The sequence below is a fragment of the Chiloscyllium plagiosum genome, unplaced genomic scaffold (genome assembly GCF_037043375.1).
Source record: "Chiloscyllium plagiosum isolate Xiang-an unplaced genomic scaffold, Cpla_swu_hap1 HiC_scaffold_25, whole genome shotgun sequence".
NCBI lineage: Eukaryota > Metazoa > Chordata > Chondrichthyes > Orectolobiformes > Hemiscylliidae > Chiloscyllium > Chiloscyllium plagiosum.
The window spans coordinates 48846988-48865931 of NW_028270163.1; the positions used below are offsets into that span (position 1 = coordinate 48846988).

The following is an 18944-nucleotide window of genomic DNA, read 5'->3' on the forward strand; positions in this document are numbered from 1 at the left end:
AAGTGTTAACACCTCATCTGGACTGGCAAACCCCTCAGATAATTGACACATATAAGTGGTCATTACTCATGAGCTAGACACTTTCAGCTACTAGGTGGAATCACAATGATCCTATCCACAAGTGCGTGTAACACATACTCTGCCAAGAGTGGTTTATTAAAGGACAGGTTTACAACCACTAACAATGGAGATACCACAGCCACACACTCTTAAATTCTAACTAACAAAATGTAGACAACATATTGACTATCATATTGATAATGGCTGGGCTCAATGATAGTAGGTATGTTTAACGATCTGACTGTCCTTTACAGCTTCCAGGCAATGCATAGTTAATATCTGTTAAACACAACTTGTAAATCTTAGGCGGAGAACCGCCAAATCTCACGACATTTAATGTTTCATTCAGACTAAAAGCACAAAGACCTCAACACCTGTCAGCCAGGATGGCTTAACTGAACTGGCTTCCAACCTCCTGTATGTTTACCTTCCTCCCATTGAGGAAATGAATCACTGAACTCTCCAAAGATATGTCACGACTGAAGTTGTGAAATTTAAAGCATGGAGATTAGAAAGGCAGGCCACAAAACCACGGGCTCCTGGGGATATTGCATGAACTGGACATGGAGCTCCAATGGCAGAACGGAAAAGCAGTAGCATCAGGCAGTTAATTAACAAAAAAAAGGGAGAAAAATGCAGCATTGAATTCAAGCAACTTGCCAGCTCAGTAACTCAAACAGCACAAAAACATGATTTTATGAGAAGTGTTCTTTATCTCATTCATTATTGCTGTCAACTATTGCCAAAAGGTACATTTAGAAAGACATCTGAAAAAGTTTAATTTTTCCATTTTACTGAAATATTATGTTGTATCCAATATGTTTCATTTTTCAGAAAATGTAAAACAAATCTCACATTTCACTCAATGACAGCTGGAGTAGAATGGCAGCTTTGGCTTACTCGTGGTTGTACAAGCTACTGGACAATTTACACTCCCAGGCAATGCTGGTGATTATTCCTCTTGGCCACACTTGAAAATGAGATGGCTTCGACAAGCACATTGCCTTCTTTGGACTGCAAAGATTTCTCAATGATTATTGCAGGAGTACACTTATTCCTGAAACAGCATTACTGCTGGAGAAAACTGTATATCTGCTCATCATCTCATTGCTGCTTGTTGAATCATGCTGTGTTCAAATTAGTGATCATGATTCCTATACTGCAACACTGACTACCCTTCAACAGAATCCCTACAGTGAGGAAACAGGCCGTTCAGCCCAACAAGTCCATGCTGATTCTCCAAAGAGTATCCCACCCAGACTCATACCCCTGCCCTATCCCTGTAACCCTGCATTTCTCATAGTTAATCCACCTGACCTGCATACCTTTGGACTGTGGGAGGAAACCTGAGCACCTGGCTGAAACCCTCATAGACATGGGGAGAATGCACAAACACCACACAGACAGTTGCCCGAGGCTGGGATCGAATCTGGGACCCCGGTGCTGTGAGGCAGCAGTGCTAACCACCGAGCCACCGTGCCAACCCAGTGCTTTTGGGCACTTCAGGATGCACTAAAGTCACAAAAGGAGCTATATAAAATCAAGATTTGGAGATGCCGGTGTTGGACTGGGGTGTACAAAGTTAAAAATCACACAACACCAGGTTATAGTCCAACAGGTTTAATTGGAAGCACTAGCTTTTGGAGCGACGCTCCTTCATCAGGTGGTTGTCCAGGCGGTTGTGCACCTGGTGAAGGAGCGTCGCTCCAAAAGCTAGTGCTTCCAATTAAACCTGTTGGACTATAACCCGGTGTTGTGTGATTTTTAATTGTATAAAATCAAGTTCTTTATTCTTAATTCGGGTGAAACAAACAAGGGAAATGTACATTTACAATCATTCCAAGGAATTTGTAAAGAATGGCAGGGTGGAGGAGAGCATTGCTCGTGTCCCTCCACAATCATGTATCCTGGATTTCACTTCACAAACATCCGACAGAGGAAGAGAACCTCCCCATCCTCTGAAAAAAGACTTCCGAGGCAACTAATGGGTCAGAGTCACAATTGTTTGATCTTTTCAATGAGCTGAAAAACCCTTTTTTGTAAATTAAATTAACCTCAAAATATTGACTGATTTTCTGAAAATAATTGTATGCAATTTTAAACTAACCTGAACTCCGGATGCACGGTCAGATCTGGTGCAATGTGAGTTTTACATCTGTCTGCCTTCACTCTCCAATTAAATCAACACGGTGATTCAGAGGGGAGGCGGTGGCCGAGCTGCATTTTCACTACACTTTTAACTCAGCCACCCAGATAATGTTCTGGGGACTTGGGTTCAAATCCCACCAAGGGAGAAGATGGAATTTGAATTCAATAATCATCTGGAGATAAGACTTTCATGAAGCCAGTGCCAATTGTCAGGAAAATCCCGACTGGTTCACTAATGTCCTTTAGGGAAGGAAATTTGCTGTCCTTACCAGGTCTGGCCTACATGTGACTCCAGACCCACAGCAATGTGGTTAACTCTTAAGTGCCCTCTGGGCAATTAGGGATGGGCAATAAATGCTGGTCCAGCCAGTGATGCCCACATCCTATGAATGAATAAAAAACATTAAAACAATGGGGGTAATATTGGTGGGGGAGGGGATGCAGAATAAAGAGAGAATCCCACTATATTTTCAAACTGCAAGTTAGGCTAACGTTATATCCAACAATTAAGATGAGCATGCTCAGACACAGACAGAGATGCTGAATGGACTGCTAGATAATAGACATGCTGTTATAAAATAGAGTTTGGTATATGATGTAGTGTTCTATCTTGTAGCCTGTCTGACAACTGATGAAATATGCTATTAATATTGGGGGCAGCTGGGCCTGTGCCATGTTGTAGATAGTTTCTCTGATTTCTACGCTGTTAGTTGATTTAACCAAATCTTTGTCAGACATTTACCTCCTAGGGAAATCTTTCCGCATGAATATAAAGCACAATACTGCACTATTACAACATTCTCAATAGTCTAGATTTTGTTCACGAATTCTCATTATCCAACCGTAGTTCTGATATGAACACAAGAATACTAAAAGTGGTACCAGGACACATAAGTCCACTTGTTGTTCTGTTACTACTTCAAGGTTATCTCATACTGTGGTAAGCTCTTCCATATACTTACTCTGTATAAACATTTAACAAAAACCAGTACATTCAAACTGTTGTCCTAACACTGGCGAAAGTCACTTACCAGGAAGTACACCAGGCTTCCATTTGATGCTTTTCTCTTTGTTTGTGTCCTTCTCTCAGCTCAAATTCAACTCTTCTCTCGGGACCAATGTGTGACTGAGAACTCACAGGATGTCATTACACCAATAAGAAGGTGTAGATGGGACAAACTCACTCTGCAAGTACTCCTTGGTGCACCTGGAGCTGCAAACAGTTCTTGGTCTACCTGTACCTGAAAATGCTTCTCTGATGACTGTACCTGAATACACTTCTCAGTTTACCTGTACCTGTAAACAGTTCTTGGTGTACCTGTACCTGCAAACACTCGTTGATGCACCTGTGTGTGCAACCTTTCTTGGTATACCTGTACCTGCAAACACTCCTTGGTATACCTGCTGTTGGAATATCTGTATCTACAAACACTTCTCAGGATACCTGTACCTGCAAACAGTTCTTGGTATACTTGTATCTGTAAACAGCCTCAATCTACTGTAACTGCAAACACATCTCAGAGTAGCTGTGCCTGAAAACCGTTCTGGGTCTACGTGTACCTGAAAACACTTTGTTATACCTATACCTGCAAATAATCCTCAATCCCTTGTATTGTAGCAAGCTTAAATGTACCAGTTAGAGCCACCATCAAATTCTTTTGGCAGGCAAACTCACTTAGCTCCAAGTAACAATATTTCAGAATATACTGAAATCAGTCTCAGGACCACACAGTGGCCCCATCTTTATCAGCTATGTTTGAAGCTACAACAGAAGTTAAACATAGAGCAGACACAGACAATAATTAATTTACCTCAATTGCTTCTGCAGCTCTTACCTTAAATCCGATGTCTCCTTTCTTGCAACAGAGGCAGGCGAGCATGAGGAAGATAAAGGTGAAGAGACCGGAAAAGGACACGGCTACCACGGCAAGTGAGGAGGACCACGTGAGTTCACCAATTGGCATCCCATCTGAAAAGATAAAAACCCACGGGACTCATTTTAATCAGCTCAAATTGTCAGATTAACCAGAAGTCACAGACATTTTACACACAGCACCTTGAATTTCTTGAATAAGGTTCAAGATACACCTTTCAAGAATTTTCTACAGTTCACATGAAATTGTTACATTTTGCAGAAGTCACTAATGACCTTTGCTTTGGCTTTAATCAGTTGAAAATTGCACAAAATATATTACCTGACACAGTCTGGAACGATTAGCGACAATGTTAGTGACATTTAATGTTCCTTGTGCAATTGATGAACTAACTCCCAACTGTTAACTGAGTCGGAACAATGATGAACGTATCCACTTGGATTTCACGTTTCAGAAATGTGGGGTAGATCACGCCAAACTACCCACATGTAGATACGTCAGGAAGGGATTGACAGGGCACATCTCATTTTGCATGAGAATAAAGGGGCTGAGAGGTGACCTAATTAAAGTCTTTAAAATTACAAGGAGTTTTGATACAGTACAGACAGAGAGGATGCTTCCTCTAGTGGTGATCATAGAGTCATGCAGCACGGAAACAGCACCTTCGGTCCAACTTGATCATGCTGACCAGTTTTCCAAAACTAACCTAGTCTAATCGTCTTAGCGTAGCTGAATGACATTAACACAAGATACCAGCAAATAATATTCATGCTGCGCAGGTACTATGAAAGGACTAGCTCCAACTACAGAGAATGCAACCATCTCCCATCATAGAAGTTACAAAGAGGATTGATGAGGGCAGAGCAGTAGATGTGATCTATATGGACTTCAGTAGGCATTTGAAAAGGTTCCCCATGGGAGACTGATTAGCAAGGTTAGATCTCATGGAATACAGGGAGAACTAGCCATTTGGATACAGAACTGGCTCAAAGGTAGAAGACAGAGGGTGATGGTGGAGGGTTGTTTTTCAGACTGGAGGCCTGTGACCAATGGAGTGCCACAAGGATCGGTGCTGGGCCCTCTACCTTTTGTCATTTACATAAATGATTTGGATGCGAGCATAAGAGGTGCAATTAGTAAGTTTGCAGATGACACCAAAATTGGAGGTGTAGTGGACAGCGAAGAGGGTTTCCTGAGATTACAACAGGATCTGGACCAGATGGGCCAATGGGCTGAGAAGTGGCAGATGGAGTTTAATTAAGATAAATGTGAGGTGCTGCATTTTGGGAAAGCAAATCTTAGCAGAACTTACACACTTAATGATAAGGTCCTAGGGAGGGTTGCTGAACAAAGAGATCTTGGAGTGCAGGTTCATAGCCCCTTGAAATTGGAGTCGCAGGTAGATAGGATAGTGAAGAAGGCGTTTGGTATGCTTTCCTTTATTGGTCAGAGTATTGAGTACAGGAGTTGGGAGATCATATTGTGGCTGTACAGGATATTGGTTAGGCCACTGTTGGAATATTGCACGCAATTCTGGTCTCCTTCCTATTGGAAAGATGTTGTGAAACTTGAAAGGGTTCAGAAAAGATTTACAAGGATGTTGCCAGGGTTGGAAGATTTGAGCTATAGGTAGAGGCTGAACAGGCTGGGACTGTTTTCCCTGGAGCATCGGAGGCTGAGAGGTGACCTTATAGAGGTTTACAAAATTAGGAGGGGCATGGATAGGATATCTGGTCGGCATGGACGGGTTGGACCGAAGGGTCTGTTTCCATGCTGTACATCTCTATGACTCTATATTCAATAGCATCACCATCACTTCATCCCCCAGGTCAGCATCCTGGGGATTTTCATTGACCAGAAACTGAACTGGACCAGTCATACGTTAGCTACAAGAGCAGGTCAGAGGATAGGAATTCTGCACTGACTAACTCATTTCTTAACTCCACAATGGCCATCAATAATCTTCATGTCAGGATTATGGTGGAATGATCCCAGTTGCCTAGATGGGTGCAGCCCCATTAATACTCAAGAAGTTTAATGCCTTCCAGGACAAAGCTGTTGCTTGATTGGTACCATCTCCATGAAATTCACGCACAGTGGCAGCAAGCTGTACCATCTGGAAGGTGTACTGTAGCAATTCACCTTGACTTCTCCGACAGCACCTTCCAAATCTGTGACCTTTACTACCCAGAAAGATAAGGGCAGCGGATGCATGGGAAAACCACCACGTGTAAGGACTCCCGCAAATCTTGCACCATGCTGACTCAGAATTATATTGCTGGCCCTTCCCTACTGCAGGCTCAAAATCCTAACAACTGGTTCCTAACACCTCCCTTCCATCTTGGGCTGGTTCAAGAAACAGTGCCTCACCGTTATCTTCCCAAGGGCAATGGATTGAAAACAAATGCTGCTGAATCCTGTGAAGGTAGGAAAGGGCATTTAAAACACAACGCCACCTGAAAATCCAATTCAGAAGAAACCTCTTTACCTAATGAGAGGTGAGAACTTGGAACTTGCTGCCACAGGGAGTCGTAGAAGTGAATAGTAGAGATGTATTTAAGACATGGATATGAATGGGGAAGGAACTAGAGGATTACAATGGTAAATGTGGATGAGAAACAATGGGAGGAGGTGCTAGTAGAACACAAACATATAAAATGATGAAGGGAATGGATAAGATAGAAGCAGGGAGGTTGTTTCCGATAGTGGGTGAAACTATATCAAGGCGGCACAGCCTCAAAATAAGGGGGGAGCAGATTTATGACTGAGATCAGGAGGAATTCTTCACCCAGAGGGTTGTGAATCTGTGGAATTCTCTGCTCAGTAAAGAAGTAGAGGCTGTCTCGTTAAATGCTTTTAAGGCAAAGATCGATAGATTTTGAACAGTAAAGGAACTAAGGGTTATGGTGAGCAGGTGGGTAAGTAGAGCTGAGTCCACAAAATGAACTTATTGAATGGCGGAGCAGGCTCGATGGGCCAAATGGCCTACACCTGCTCCTAGTTCTTATGTTTATGCTCTAAACCCTGCAATGGGCTGAAGGGCCTGTTTCAATGTGCTGTATCCTATGTAATTATGCAAAATATTACAGACTAAAAATATGTAAATACATAAGAGACTAAAATGCACAACATAGTCAGTATACTCTCTGTGATTATACTTTGGACTTGTATGTTTTTTTTCTCTGAAGTTGTAGTCATGGAATAATCACCATCGACATGCTGCCAGAATAATATATCATTTCTAAAGACAAGATTACACATTGGTGGAAACATTTGTAATTATCACAGTACAGCACAGGACCGGGCAATCAAACACACTTCCATTTTCAGCGTAGGATCAGCCATTCCGAGATCAGGTGCAGATGGACAGGTAAAAAATAAAACTTCTTCTCCTCTTCCCCTGATGTGGAAATGCCGATGTTGGACTGGGGTGGACAAAGTTAAAAATCACACAAGGCCAGGTTATAATCCAACAGGTTTAATTGGAAGTGCTAGCTTTCGGAGTGCTACTCCTTTGGCAGGTAGCTCAGTACTTCCAAATAAAGCTATTGGAGTACAACCTGGTATTCTGTGATTTTTAACTTACAACTTCCTGACAACCTCCAGAACTCTAGAGTGTCCCCTAATCCTGATATTTTCCACAGCTGTCTTGTGATTCATGAAGGGTGGGTAGGGTCTGTCCCCGTTCAGACATTACAGGGTTATGCACTCAAACGTTTTGCTGCTCTCCTGCTGAGCTCCTTCACATTTGCTCTTACTCATCAACATACAAACACCTCTGGCCTGGTTCCCACTGACATCGGGAACCAAACAGGAGAAATGCATCTCCATTTCCAAGCATTTGACTCATTGATAAGCATGAAATTTACACCCACAAAATGAAACACATTGTTGGAAATAGTCTTTAAATGGAGGCTGCATGTAAACAGCACTAATCCAACAACCCCAAGAATAAGGAGATATTTAGACAGATTTGGGGTTGCACAGTGGCTCAGTGGTTGGCACTGCTGCCTCACAGCGTCAGGCGTCCAGGTTTGATTCCAACCCCGGGCGACTGGCTGTGTGGAGTTTGCACATTCTCCCTGTGTCTATGTGGGTTTCCTCCCATAGTTCCAAAGATGGTTAGGTGAATTGGCAATGTTAAATTGCCCATCGTGTTCAGGGATGTGTAGGCTATTAGTCATGGGAAATGTAGATTAATAGGGTAGGGGAATGGTGGGTTACTCTTTGGAGGGACTTGTTGGGCTGAATGGCCTGTTTCCACACTGCAGTGGAAACATGATTCATACAAGTATACGTAGGGATAAAACTCATTGACACCCTTTAGATTAATGAGGACTATATATAGTCTAATATGGTGCAAATGAGGCAACAGACCCACACATGTATTATTATCTTAAGTTACTAAAAACAAATATGACCAAGATTTTTTTCTTTCTTAAATGAGTCACATGTATAAATGTTAGGAACAAAAAGCAATCATCACGTTTGTTACCCAGTATCAGCACCATGTATTTCCAGCTTTTGGTTAGTCTCACATCTCCTACCTACTCTGATCTCGATCCAATTCCACAGCAGTCATAATCTATCACTTTGAAGCAAAATGATGACTTGAAGTTTTAAAACTTAACATTTCAGTTTTGATCTGAGAGCTGTAAAATTACATAATCACAGAGCCCTTAATCCTCACGCAATCTGAAGGGAACAAGTAAAAGGAATTAGCCTGCCTCAACCTGTCACTCGGAATGTCTTTTGTAGAATCTGGACTGGTCATTATAATTTTTTTCATTTTGCAAACTCCTCAGTAAATCTATTTGTACAAAGTGTTGATGGCACAGAAACAGGCCGTTCACCTTGACAGTTTCATGACTGTCTTTGTGCTCCATACAAACCTCGTCCCATCCTCTATCATAGTTTCTCGTTCTCTTCTGGTATGCTTTTCAATCACCAATTATTATCACTTCGCCCAATCTGGAATCATTCAGCAGTTTTCTTTTATCTTTTGCACTATTTTGCACACCATAAAATCAAAGGAATATCATATCAGGATACTCCCCATCCTGAAAAATGTTTCTCTTTCTCATATTATAAACACAAGTCATTGGTCCATGCGACTCTTCTGCCTTGCCTGTCTTCTTGATTCTTTCAGTCTTCCTCTTTCAAGCCCCCTTTTCTGATGGTCCATGCAGTCACTGAATCTGCTTCCCAGACAATGCTCCATACCCCTTTGCTAGGCCAACTACTCGATATGGCACCCAATTGGTTAAAACAGCTGTTCAATAAACTGTTGAACCAGAATTCAGCTCCCAAATGACAGGGCAATATATGTTTTTGTTCCAAAGTCAATACGATGCAGAACTATAAGATGGCTCTTCAAACATTGTGGCTTCATTGCAGAGAGGCCTCTTAATGGGATTGCCTTTGTGCTCCTTGTTGGGACAAATGGCCTCTTTCTGTGATTATGGCAGTGAAGAAGGTGTTTGGTATGCTTGCCTTTATTGGTCAGTACATTCAGTACAGGAGTTGGGAGGTCATGATGTGGTGTGCCGGACATTGGTTTGGCCACTTTTGGAATATTGCATGCAATTCTGGTCTCCCTGCTATAAGAAGGATGTTGTGAAACTTAAAAGGTATCAGAAAAGATTTACAAGAATGTTGCCAGGGTTGGAAGGTTTGAGCTATGGGGAGAGGCTGAACAGGCTGAGGCTGTTTTCCTTGAGCCTCAGAGGCTGAGGGGTGACCTTATAGAGGTTTATAAACTCATGAGGGGCATGGATAGGGTAAATAGTCAAGGTCTTTTCCCTGGGGTGGGGGAGCAGAACTAGAGGGCATAGGTTTATGGTGAGAGGGGAAAGATTCAAAAGGGACCTAAGGGGCAACTTTTTCACATAGAGGGTGATGCATGGAATGAGCTGCTAGAGGAAGTGGAGGAGGCTAGTACAATTGCAACATTTAAAAGGCACCTGGATGGGTATATGAATAGGAAGGGTTTGGAGGTATATGGCTCAAATGCTGGCAAATATGGCTAGTTTAATTTAGGATATCTGGTCTGCATGGGCGAGTTGTACATCTCTGTGACTGTATGCTATTCTGCCCTATTCCATATTGGGCCCAGCCCATCCTGCCACTCCTGATGGTGTCGAATTAGTATCAGCTGAGCCAGTAACCTTCTTAATGTGGAGACTGAAGGAAATTGGAGGTAAACCCCTCGCTCTCTCATTCTGAGATAGATCAATGGAGCTCTGACAGGCCCCGCCTTGTTTCCCATCTCTTTAACATACAAACAGTTGGCAAGCTTGCTTCACCAACACATCAATGGTCTTGAAGGAATCCATCATTATTCACTTGCATGGAAAAAAAAGTACATTTTCCAATTACTTGCACTTCCCTATTTGTCATGGCGCCCAGGTGACTGCAAAGTCTTTGGAAAGATGAGTAATCCTGTGTGTCCTATCTTCATTTGGAGAAACCTCCCTCAGGTTTTACTAATAGATATTATTAAAAAGAAAACTGACACTCAGATGACTATGAAAATATGAAGATAGGGGACCAAAGGTAAGGTCAGAAAAGTAGGCCTTAATGAGTATCTTAAAACAGGAGAAAACCAGCTCCATTTCACAATCCCTTCTCAATGTTTCACATTTTGCTAGATTTACCCCAAATTTATTCAAACTGTTAAACTATAACATATCAAGGGCTAGCCTTTGAATAATGAAAGAGATAAGGTCTTTAGTTACAAGCAGGTGCTGCTGTTTCTAGAGATATATTCACAATATATAACTAGATTCCCTAGAGTATGGAAACAGGCCCTTCGTCCCAATGTGTCAGAGACTGAGGGGCGACCTTATAGAGGTTTATAAAATCATGAGGGGCATGGATAGGATAAATAGACAAAGTCTTTTCCCTGGATTGGGGGAGTCCAGAATTAAAGGGCATAGGTTTAGGGTGAGAGGGGAAAGATATAAAAGAGACCTAAGGGGCAACTTTTTCATGCAGAGGGTGGTACGTGTATGGAATGAGCTGCCAGAGGATGTGGTGGAGACTGGTACAATTGCAACATTTAAAAGGCATCTGCATGAGTATATGAATAGGAAGGATTTGGAGGGATATGGGCCAGGTGGGACTAGATTGGGTTGGGATATCTGGTCAGCATGGACGAGTTGGACTGAAGGGTCTGTTTCCGTGCTGTACATCTCTATGATGTTGAGTCCACACCGACCCTCCGAACAGTAACCCATCCAGACCCATTCCCCTAACTAACGCACCTAACACTATGGGCAATTCAGCATGGCTCATTCACCTGACCTGCACATCTTCAGATTGTGGAATGAAACCAGAGCACCCAGAGGAGACCCACACAAACACAGGGAGAATGTGCAAACTCCACACAGTCGCCCGAGGAGGAAATTGAACCCAGGTCCCTAGCACTGTGAGGCAGCAGTGCTAGTCACTGAGCCACCATATATTAAGTCATTCCCATAAAAAGATACCTTGGATATAGGAATTGAAATTCTGTCAGTCTAATTGTCAGCTTCTCGATCAATATCGCATGTTAGTTTTTCTGATTGTCGTCATGGCTATCCCTCCAAGTCGAGGATAATGGTCTTTGCTCCATTGATCTATTTATGGGCTCTCAAGTGGCTTATGAATCCAATCTTGGCTTTGAAAGTTCTTCACATTGAGGACAAGTCATTCCAGATGGCAGATCGGGCTTTAGTTGCTGCTGCCTCGCTTTCCCTTTTCTTCCCGTTTCTTCTCGTTCTGCCCAACTTCAGAAGTTGCTGTTCCTTCTCGGATGATGGTTTGCCGGAGTTTCCTGTGCTTGGCACTGGTTTCCCAGTTGTTGATGTCGATGTCACATTTCTTCATGTTGGCTTTTTAAATGTCTTTGAATCCCTTCTGTTGTCCACCTCTTTTACATTTGCCTTCCTTAAGCTGGGAGTAGAAGGTTTGTTTTGGCAGACTTTTGTCTTTAATCTGAACAACGTGACCGCTCCATCTTAGTTGGTTCCTGATGACTGAGGCTTCAATGCTTGTTGTTTTTGTTTCATTCAGCACGCTGACGTTTGTTCTTCTATCCTCCCAGCTGATATTCAAGATCTTTCGAAGACAGCGTTGATAGTCTAAAAGTTGTCCCAGCGCATTAAAGACGATTTTGGATCTCCTCATTAAGCTTGACATTGGAGGAGAGGTGACTTCCAAGGTACGGAAAGTGGTCCACGTTTTCCAGGGTTGTTTCGCCAAGTTGAATTGATGGTTCTATCTGATTTGTCTCAGTTGGTGATGGTTGATGGATGATCTGAGTTTTATTGGAATTGATGGTAAGTCCACGTTTGGTGTGTGCACGGTTGAGGGCGGTCAGAACCTGTTGTAGGTGGTTTTCTGAGAGAACTGCAACACTGTTGTGATCTGCGTATTGGAACTCGATGAAGAAACTCACAGATGTCTTGTTTTTAGACTTGAGACAGGCAAGATTGAAAAGTCAGCCATCTGCTCTGCAGACAATTTCAATTCCTGGGTGTAGGTCGTCCTTGATGATGTGGATGATTGTTGCAATAAAGATGGCGAACAAAGTTGGGATAATCACGCACCCTTGTTTTACTCCTGATCTGACTGGAAAAGGCTCACAGTTACAGTTGCTGACCATGACTGTGGCAAGCACGCCATCATGGAGGAGTGTCAGGATTCGAATGGACTTTTCAGGACAGTCATAGGTGGATAGGACACCCCATAGGAGTTCCCTTGATTCTGAGTCAAAGGCTTTGGTGAGGTTGATGAATGTCATGTACAAAGGTTGAAGTTGTTCGCGACACTTTTCTTGTTGTTGTCGCCTAGTGAAGATCATGTCGATTGTTCCACATGATGATCTAAAACCAGCTTGTGTCTCCAGAAGGATCTTCTCAATTAAAGGCTTGAGCCGGTTGTTCACAATGCGGGTGAGGATCTTTCCTGCTGTTACTAACAGGGAAATTGCACGATAGTTTCCACATTCAGATCGATTGCCTTTCCTTTTGTAGATGGTAATGATTACTGAGTCTCTAACTGCTGGTACGTCTTCATTTATCCAGATCTTGAGGAGAAGTTGATGCAGTTGGTAATGAAGCAGGTTACCTCCAGTTTTGTAGACCTTGGCTGGTATGCCATCGAGTCCAGAGGCCTCATTGTTTTTCGAGGTTTTGATTGCCTCCTTGACTTCTTCAAGTGTTGGTATTTTGCTGAGCGAGTCATCAATGGGCTGTTTTGGAATGTTGCTGATCACATTCCTGCCAAGTGGGATGGTTTGATTTAGAAGATCTTCAAAGTGCTCCCTCCCTCCCTCCCACAAGGTGACAATCCACAGAGCGGGTTGTTCTGATTATGAGGATGTAGACATGAGAAAATTATTAATTATAAATCAGCGTCCGGTTTTAAATTCTCCCATTCTGAAGGTGGGTCACTGGAGCTGAAATTTTAACTCTGCTTTCTCTCCACAAATGCTGCCAGATGTGCTGAGTTTTGTTTTTGTTTTTGTTCCTCATTTTAAATGTTGGTCTATAAGCACTGAACTACAGATTTGCTTTTTGCTGTACATTACAAGCTAGGAAGAATCAACTAAACATCTTAATTCTTAATTAATGAGATGCAGCATTGGATTAGCAGAGGAATTCGTCAATGACATATTTAGGCTGGTTTTACAGCAGTCATTTAGAGTGTTTTGTTGTTTTACTGGTGCTTGCACCATAGAAACAGCCTGCTTAAAAAAGCTAACAATGTGGGATCTAACTTCATTGCTAACACCGAGATCAGAAAATCCAGCCTGTTTTCAGATTCAAAGCGCCTGTTGTAATATCTGTGCCACTGGAAGAGTTGGCAGAGAACTGGGGCATGAACCGTTTTCAGCAGGTTAACAGCCTTTAGTAGACATCCTGACTGGGGAGTGAGGCGGAGATAAAGTGTTAGACTCCTCTGTTGAGGTGGAGAAATGTAAAATAGCAGTCATCGAGGGGAGTGAATCGAGGCCCACATTCCTGATGAAGAGCTTATACCCAAAACGTTGACACTCCTCTTCGGATGCTGCCTGACCTGCTGGTGCTTTTCCAGCGCCACATTTTTCGACTCTGATCTCCAGCATCTGCAGTCCTCACTTTCTCTGAGGCCATACAGCACCTCTTAAACTGAACCCAAGGTTTCAGGAAGCACAGTGAATCAATGAGAACGTTTTCTCTAAAAACGCACATATAATTAAGTAGAGATTTTACAGCTCCGGGTTTCCTAACTGCGAAAGCTTGTTTTGCTGGCCATAATGTCAGTTAGCTCAGTTGGCTGGATGGCAAAGCAGAGTGTGCCAATAGCGCAAGGTCAATCTCTGTACTGGTTAGGTTGCCATGATGGTTCCTACCTTCTTATATTCACCCCTCACCTCAGGTGTGGTGACCCTCAGGTTAAACTCACCACCAGTCTAAACTCTCTCCAATGAGAGAGAAGCCCAATGGTCCTCTGGGACTATGACAGCACGACTTGGGGGTTGGTAACTCAGTTGGCTGGTCTGCAACAGAATGATGCTAACAGTGTGAGTTCAATTCCCACACTGGCTGAGGTTATCATGAATGACTCTCCTTCTTAACCTCTTTCCCCCCTTGTCTGAGGTGTGGTGACCCTCAGGTTAAATCACCACTAGCTGTCTCTCTCTAATGTAAGAGTGGGACAATGGTGACTTTACTTACTAATGAATAATGGAATAGGATGGGAACAGTATCTGGGCAATGGCAACATTAAGAAGAACACATATTCTCTTCAAGGTTCTTCCTCCTTCAATGGTTTCCATGTAAACCGAGCAATGGGACCTCTGCACTGCTGAGAGCTCAACTCCAGTTGGGTGGTCAATTTAAACTACATGAAACAAAATAATTAAGGTGCAGATGAGGGATTCTTTTCAACACTTTCATACCATGATGGACAGTCTGGTCATAGACAGAAGGGAGTCATTAGTGCTGCTTTTGCCTTCTCAGTTTATTTAGAGTCATAAAGTCATACAGCATGGAAACAGACCCTTTGTCCAACCGGTCCACGCCAACCATTATCCTAAACTAAACTGTTCCACCTGTTAAGGCTTGGCCCATATCCCTTTAAATCTTTCCTATTCAAGTACTTATCCAAATGTCTTTCAAATGTTGTAACTGTGCCCTCATCCACCACTCCCTCTGGAAGTTCATTCCACACACAAACCACTTTTTGGTGTAAAAAAGTTGCCTCTCATGTCTTTTTAAAATACTTCTCCTCTCGCCTTAAAAATATGCCCCCTCGTCTTGAAATCCCCCACCCTAGGGAAAAGACTCCTACCATTCACCTTATCTATACCCCTCATGGTTGTGTAAACCTCTATAAGCTGACCCCTCAACCTCCTACATTCCAGTGAAAAAAGTCCCAGCCTATTCAACCTCTCCTTATAACTCAAGTCCTCCATTCCCAACATCCTGGTAAATCTCTTCTCTCCAGCTTAATAATATCCTTCCTATACCAGGGTGACCAGAACTTGACACAGTTCTCCAGAAGAGGTCTCACCAATGTCCTGCACAACCTCAACATGACGTCCCAACTCCCATACTCAAAATGTCTGAGCAAGGAAGGCAAGTGTGCTTAATGCCTTCTTAAGCACCCAGTCTACCTGTGACTGTCTACATTTGTGCGGGTGTCAAGTGAGGGTGTCACTTAAAAAAAAAGCCTGGTTGTCGCTTGACAGGAAAAAAATGGAAAACTTTAGCCAGTAAACAAACCTTCCTTCCTCCGGGGAAGTGCCTGAGCTTCACTTCCTGTTTCCTGCAGCAGTACATTCTTGTGACAGTTCAACAATCTCCTGTGGGATTTGACCCACCTCTGTGTCTCCTCCCCCACCCACTCCAAACACCAAGAGAAAAGACAGCATTTGATAGCATCTATAGCATCATCTTGGCAGTGCATCCTGAATGGGCTGTTAAACAGATGGAGATTATGAGCAGTATTCTGCACCCTCTCACCTGTCCCCCTGAAACAATTGCCCATGTCATGTGGTCATGTTCCCTGTGTGAGAATTATCAATAGTTGGACATATAAAGCAGCAAAGCTGGTCCAGAATCCTGGTTTGCATCCAAGGTCCACACATACACAGAGGACTGATGAGCAGCAACTCTGCAGATATTCCCCCTTCTTAGCCCAGAGGTGCTAAGGCCAATTGTAACAGCAGCTGAGATCAGCTCACTCAGACTGGACCAGTGGTTAAATCTGGAAGCATCTGGCCTGAATAATTAATTTCTCACAGGCAAACAACAGAAAAACACAGCCTTTTGCAGATTATGAAACACAACTTCCCTGCCACACTGAGCATCTGTTTTATTCACAGTGGTAAAAAGCCCAGGCAAATTGACTTTTACATAGTTTTAGCTTGACAACGAGATTTGCCCCAACTTTGCAAACGCTTTCTTTCTCATTTCCACCATCTACAATCTGGGGCTCAATGTTAATCAGCATTAGACTCTCTCCTCCTGGCATATACCACTGAATAAGAATGAGATAGTTAATAAAGGACAGAGGGCAGCTGATTCGCACAAACCTCTGGTGTCTGCTGACCTGATCCATTCATTTCAGTTTCACTGGCAAAGTGATATACGCACCACTGACTGTTTATTGGTTGTAAGGATAAGGGCCTTGCTCACAGCAATGGTAGCAAACAAGGACAGCCCAGCTCCATGACGAGATGCACATCAATCGGCATAATCTACAGAAAATGTCTCCAATTAGTCCATGGTAGCAACAAATTAATACCAAAAATGGAGAAAACTGCAAACTTCGGTCCATCTGGTAATTTCCTCGACTCCATCATGGCGACCACCTCTCCAGTCATCAATGGCCCTCAGCCTGACTCTCCTCTCCTCGCATCCTAATACCTCCTTGTGGCTCAGGGTCAATTTTGCTCGGTACTGCTACTCCGAAGTGCCTTGGGAATGTTTTACCATGTCAAATGCACTATATAAATGCAGCTTGTTTTTGTTTGTTATTGGCATTTATGAGAGTGATGTGAAAAGCAATGGGAACATGTGGTTTTAAATGGGAAATGCAGCACGCAATCCTGTCAGATCGATCCACAGTGACATAAACATATGTTCCTTAATAAATGAATATATAATCCTGGCAATCTGAAGATCGTTCTGCATAATACTCGTTGCAAATGAGCCTGAAGGTTTGTTTCATGAGGAAATTGTGCTGCTTTTGAAAGCCTCATCATGATATTTTATGAGTGACTCCACACTGTGTAAAATTGAGCTGAATAATTCGCAGACATTTTAATGACAATTTCTTTGCAGCAAATATTATAACCAAATGCCCAACAGTTATAAAAGCCTAGGATTGCAAAATACCTGCTGCTGTGTTTGACTGAATTGCAGGCACAGTCAGTCACTCAATGCGATTTATCCAAGAGTCACAGTGATAGAATATATACTTCCTTGCAGTATGCTGGTTGGAGCTGGGACAATGACAAATGACAAAAGCCTTTGTTGCTCTGTGAAAATGATGGCAATGGTTCATTAACCAATTCTGCCATCAACAAATTGTTTCCTCTTTCAACATTATTGGTTGGCAGAGGGTCTCTCAGTTTTAGTGAACATATCAGCTTAGCAATGCAATGCTAGTACTATACCGTTGAGGGTGAAACAAACTGAAGCAAAAAATTTTCATGTTTAAGGGCATGCAGAATCACACAACTGCATCAGAACAGAGTCAAGGTTCAGAGTTACTGCAAACTGGATTTTTCACAAGGTCAGCATTAATGTCATACAAGCCAGCGGGGGATTAACAATTTTACCATGGTGACTATTTTCATTGCAGGCCACACCCACGACAAAAGGAAAATGTCGCATTCACATAGCGCTTTTCACCACCTCAAGCTGTTCCGAAGCATTTTACAGCCAATGGAATACTTCTGAAGTGCAGCTGTGGTTACAGTATAGGAAATCCAGTCTCCAATTCTTGAGAAACAAAACAAAACCAGAAATTGTGGGAGACATTCAGGATTGTTCGGGTGAAAGGTCATTGGACTCGAAACATTAATTGTGTTTTCTCTCCACAGATGCTGCCAGACCTGCTGAGTTTCTCTAGCCACTTCTGTTTTTGTTTGTTTTAGATCGCCAGCTTTCACAGTTCTTTATCTCATTTTAGCCAATTTGTGAGCTTGACAATGCACAAACACCAATTTGATAATCAATCTTGTTTTTTAAGTTGATGGTTAAGGGATAAATATTGGTCAGCCCAGTCACTAGTGCAGGCAAGTCAGTGTTTTCTGGATCCCAACACAGATCAATTGGGAGCATTAATAGTGGAAAAGGCTCCTGGCTTTAAAACGCCTGACCAAATCCAAAAAATGAACCAATAATTCATAAAAAGGAGTCCACTGGGGTGGACAAAGTTAAAAATCACACAACATCAGGTTATAGTCCAACATTTTATTTGGAAGCACTGGCTTTCAGAGCGCTGCTCTTTCAGGTGATTGTGGAGTATAAGATCATATGACACAGAATTCACAGCAAAAGTGAAATTATATATTGAAAAAGACCTGGATTCTTTGTTACATCTCTCATCTTTTAGAATGACCATGTTGCTTTCAGTTCTTTCATATGTAAATGGGTGGCTCAGTGGTTAGCACTGCTGCCTCACAGCACTAGGTCCCAGGTTCGATTCCAGCCTTGGGTGACTGTCTGTGTGGAGTTTGCACATTCTCCCTGTGTCTGTGTGGGTTTCCTCCCACAGTCACAAAGATGTGCGGGTCAGGTGAATTAGCCGTGCTAAATTAACTATAATGTTAGGTGCATTAGTTAGGGGAATGGGTCTGGGTGGGTTGCTCTTTGGAGGGTC

The 18944-nt window shown here is 42.7% G+C and overlaps 1 protein-coding gene across 4 annotated transcripts in view; it reads right to left on the reverse strand.

Moving 5' to 3' along the window:
• Positions 1-18944, reverse strand: part of lmtkb (lemur tail kinase 1 b) — a 540811-nt gene that overhangs the window by 121828 nt on the left and 400039 nt on the right. For all 4 annotated transcript variants that reach the window (XM_043714969.2, XM_043714970.2, XM_043714971.2 and 1 more), the window contains one exon: positions 4044-4177. In XM_043714969.2, the coding sequence (XP_043570904.2) occupies positions 4044-4177 (134 nt within the window). The remainder of the gene's footprint in view (positions 1-4043; positions 4178-18944) is intronic.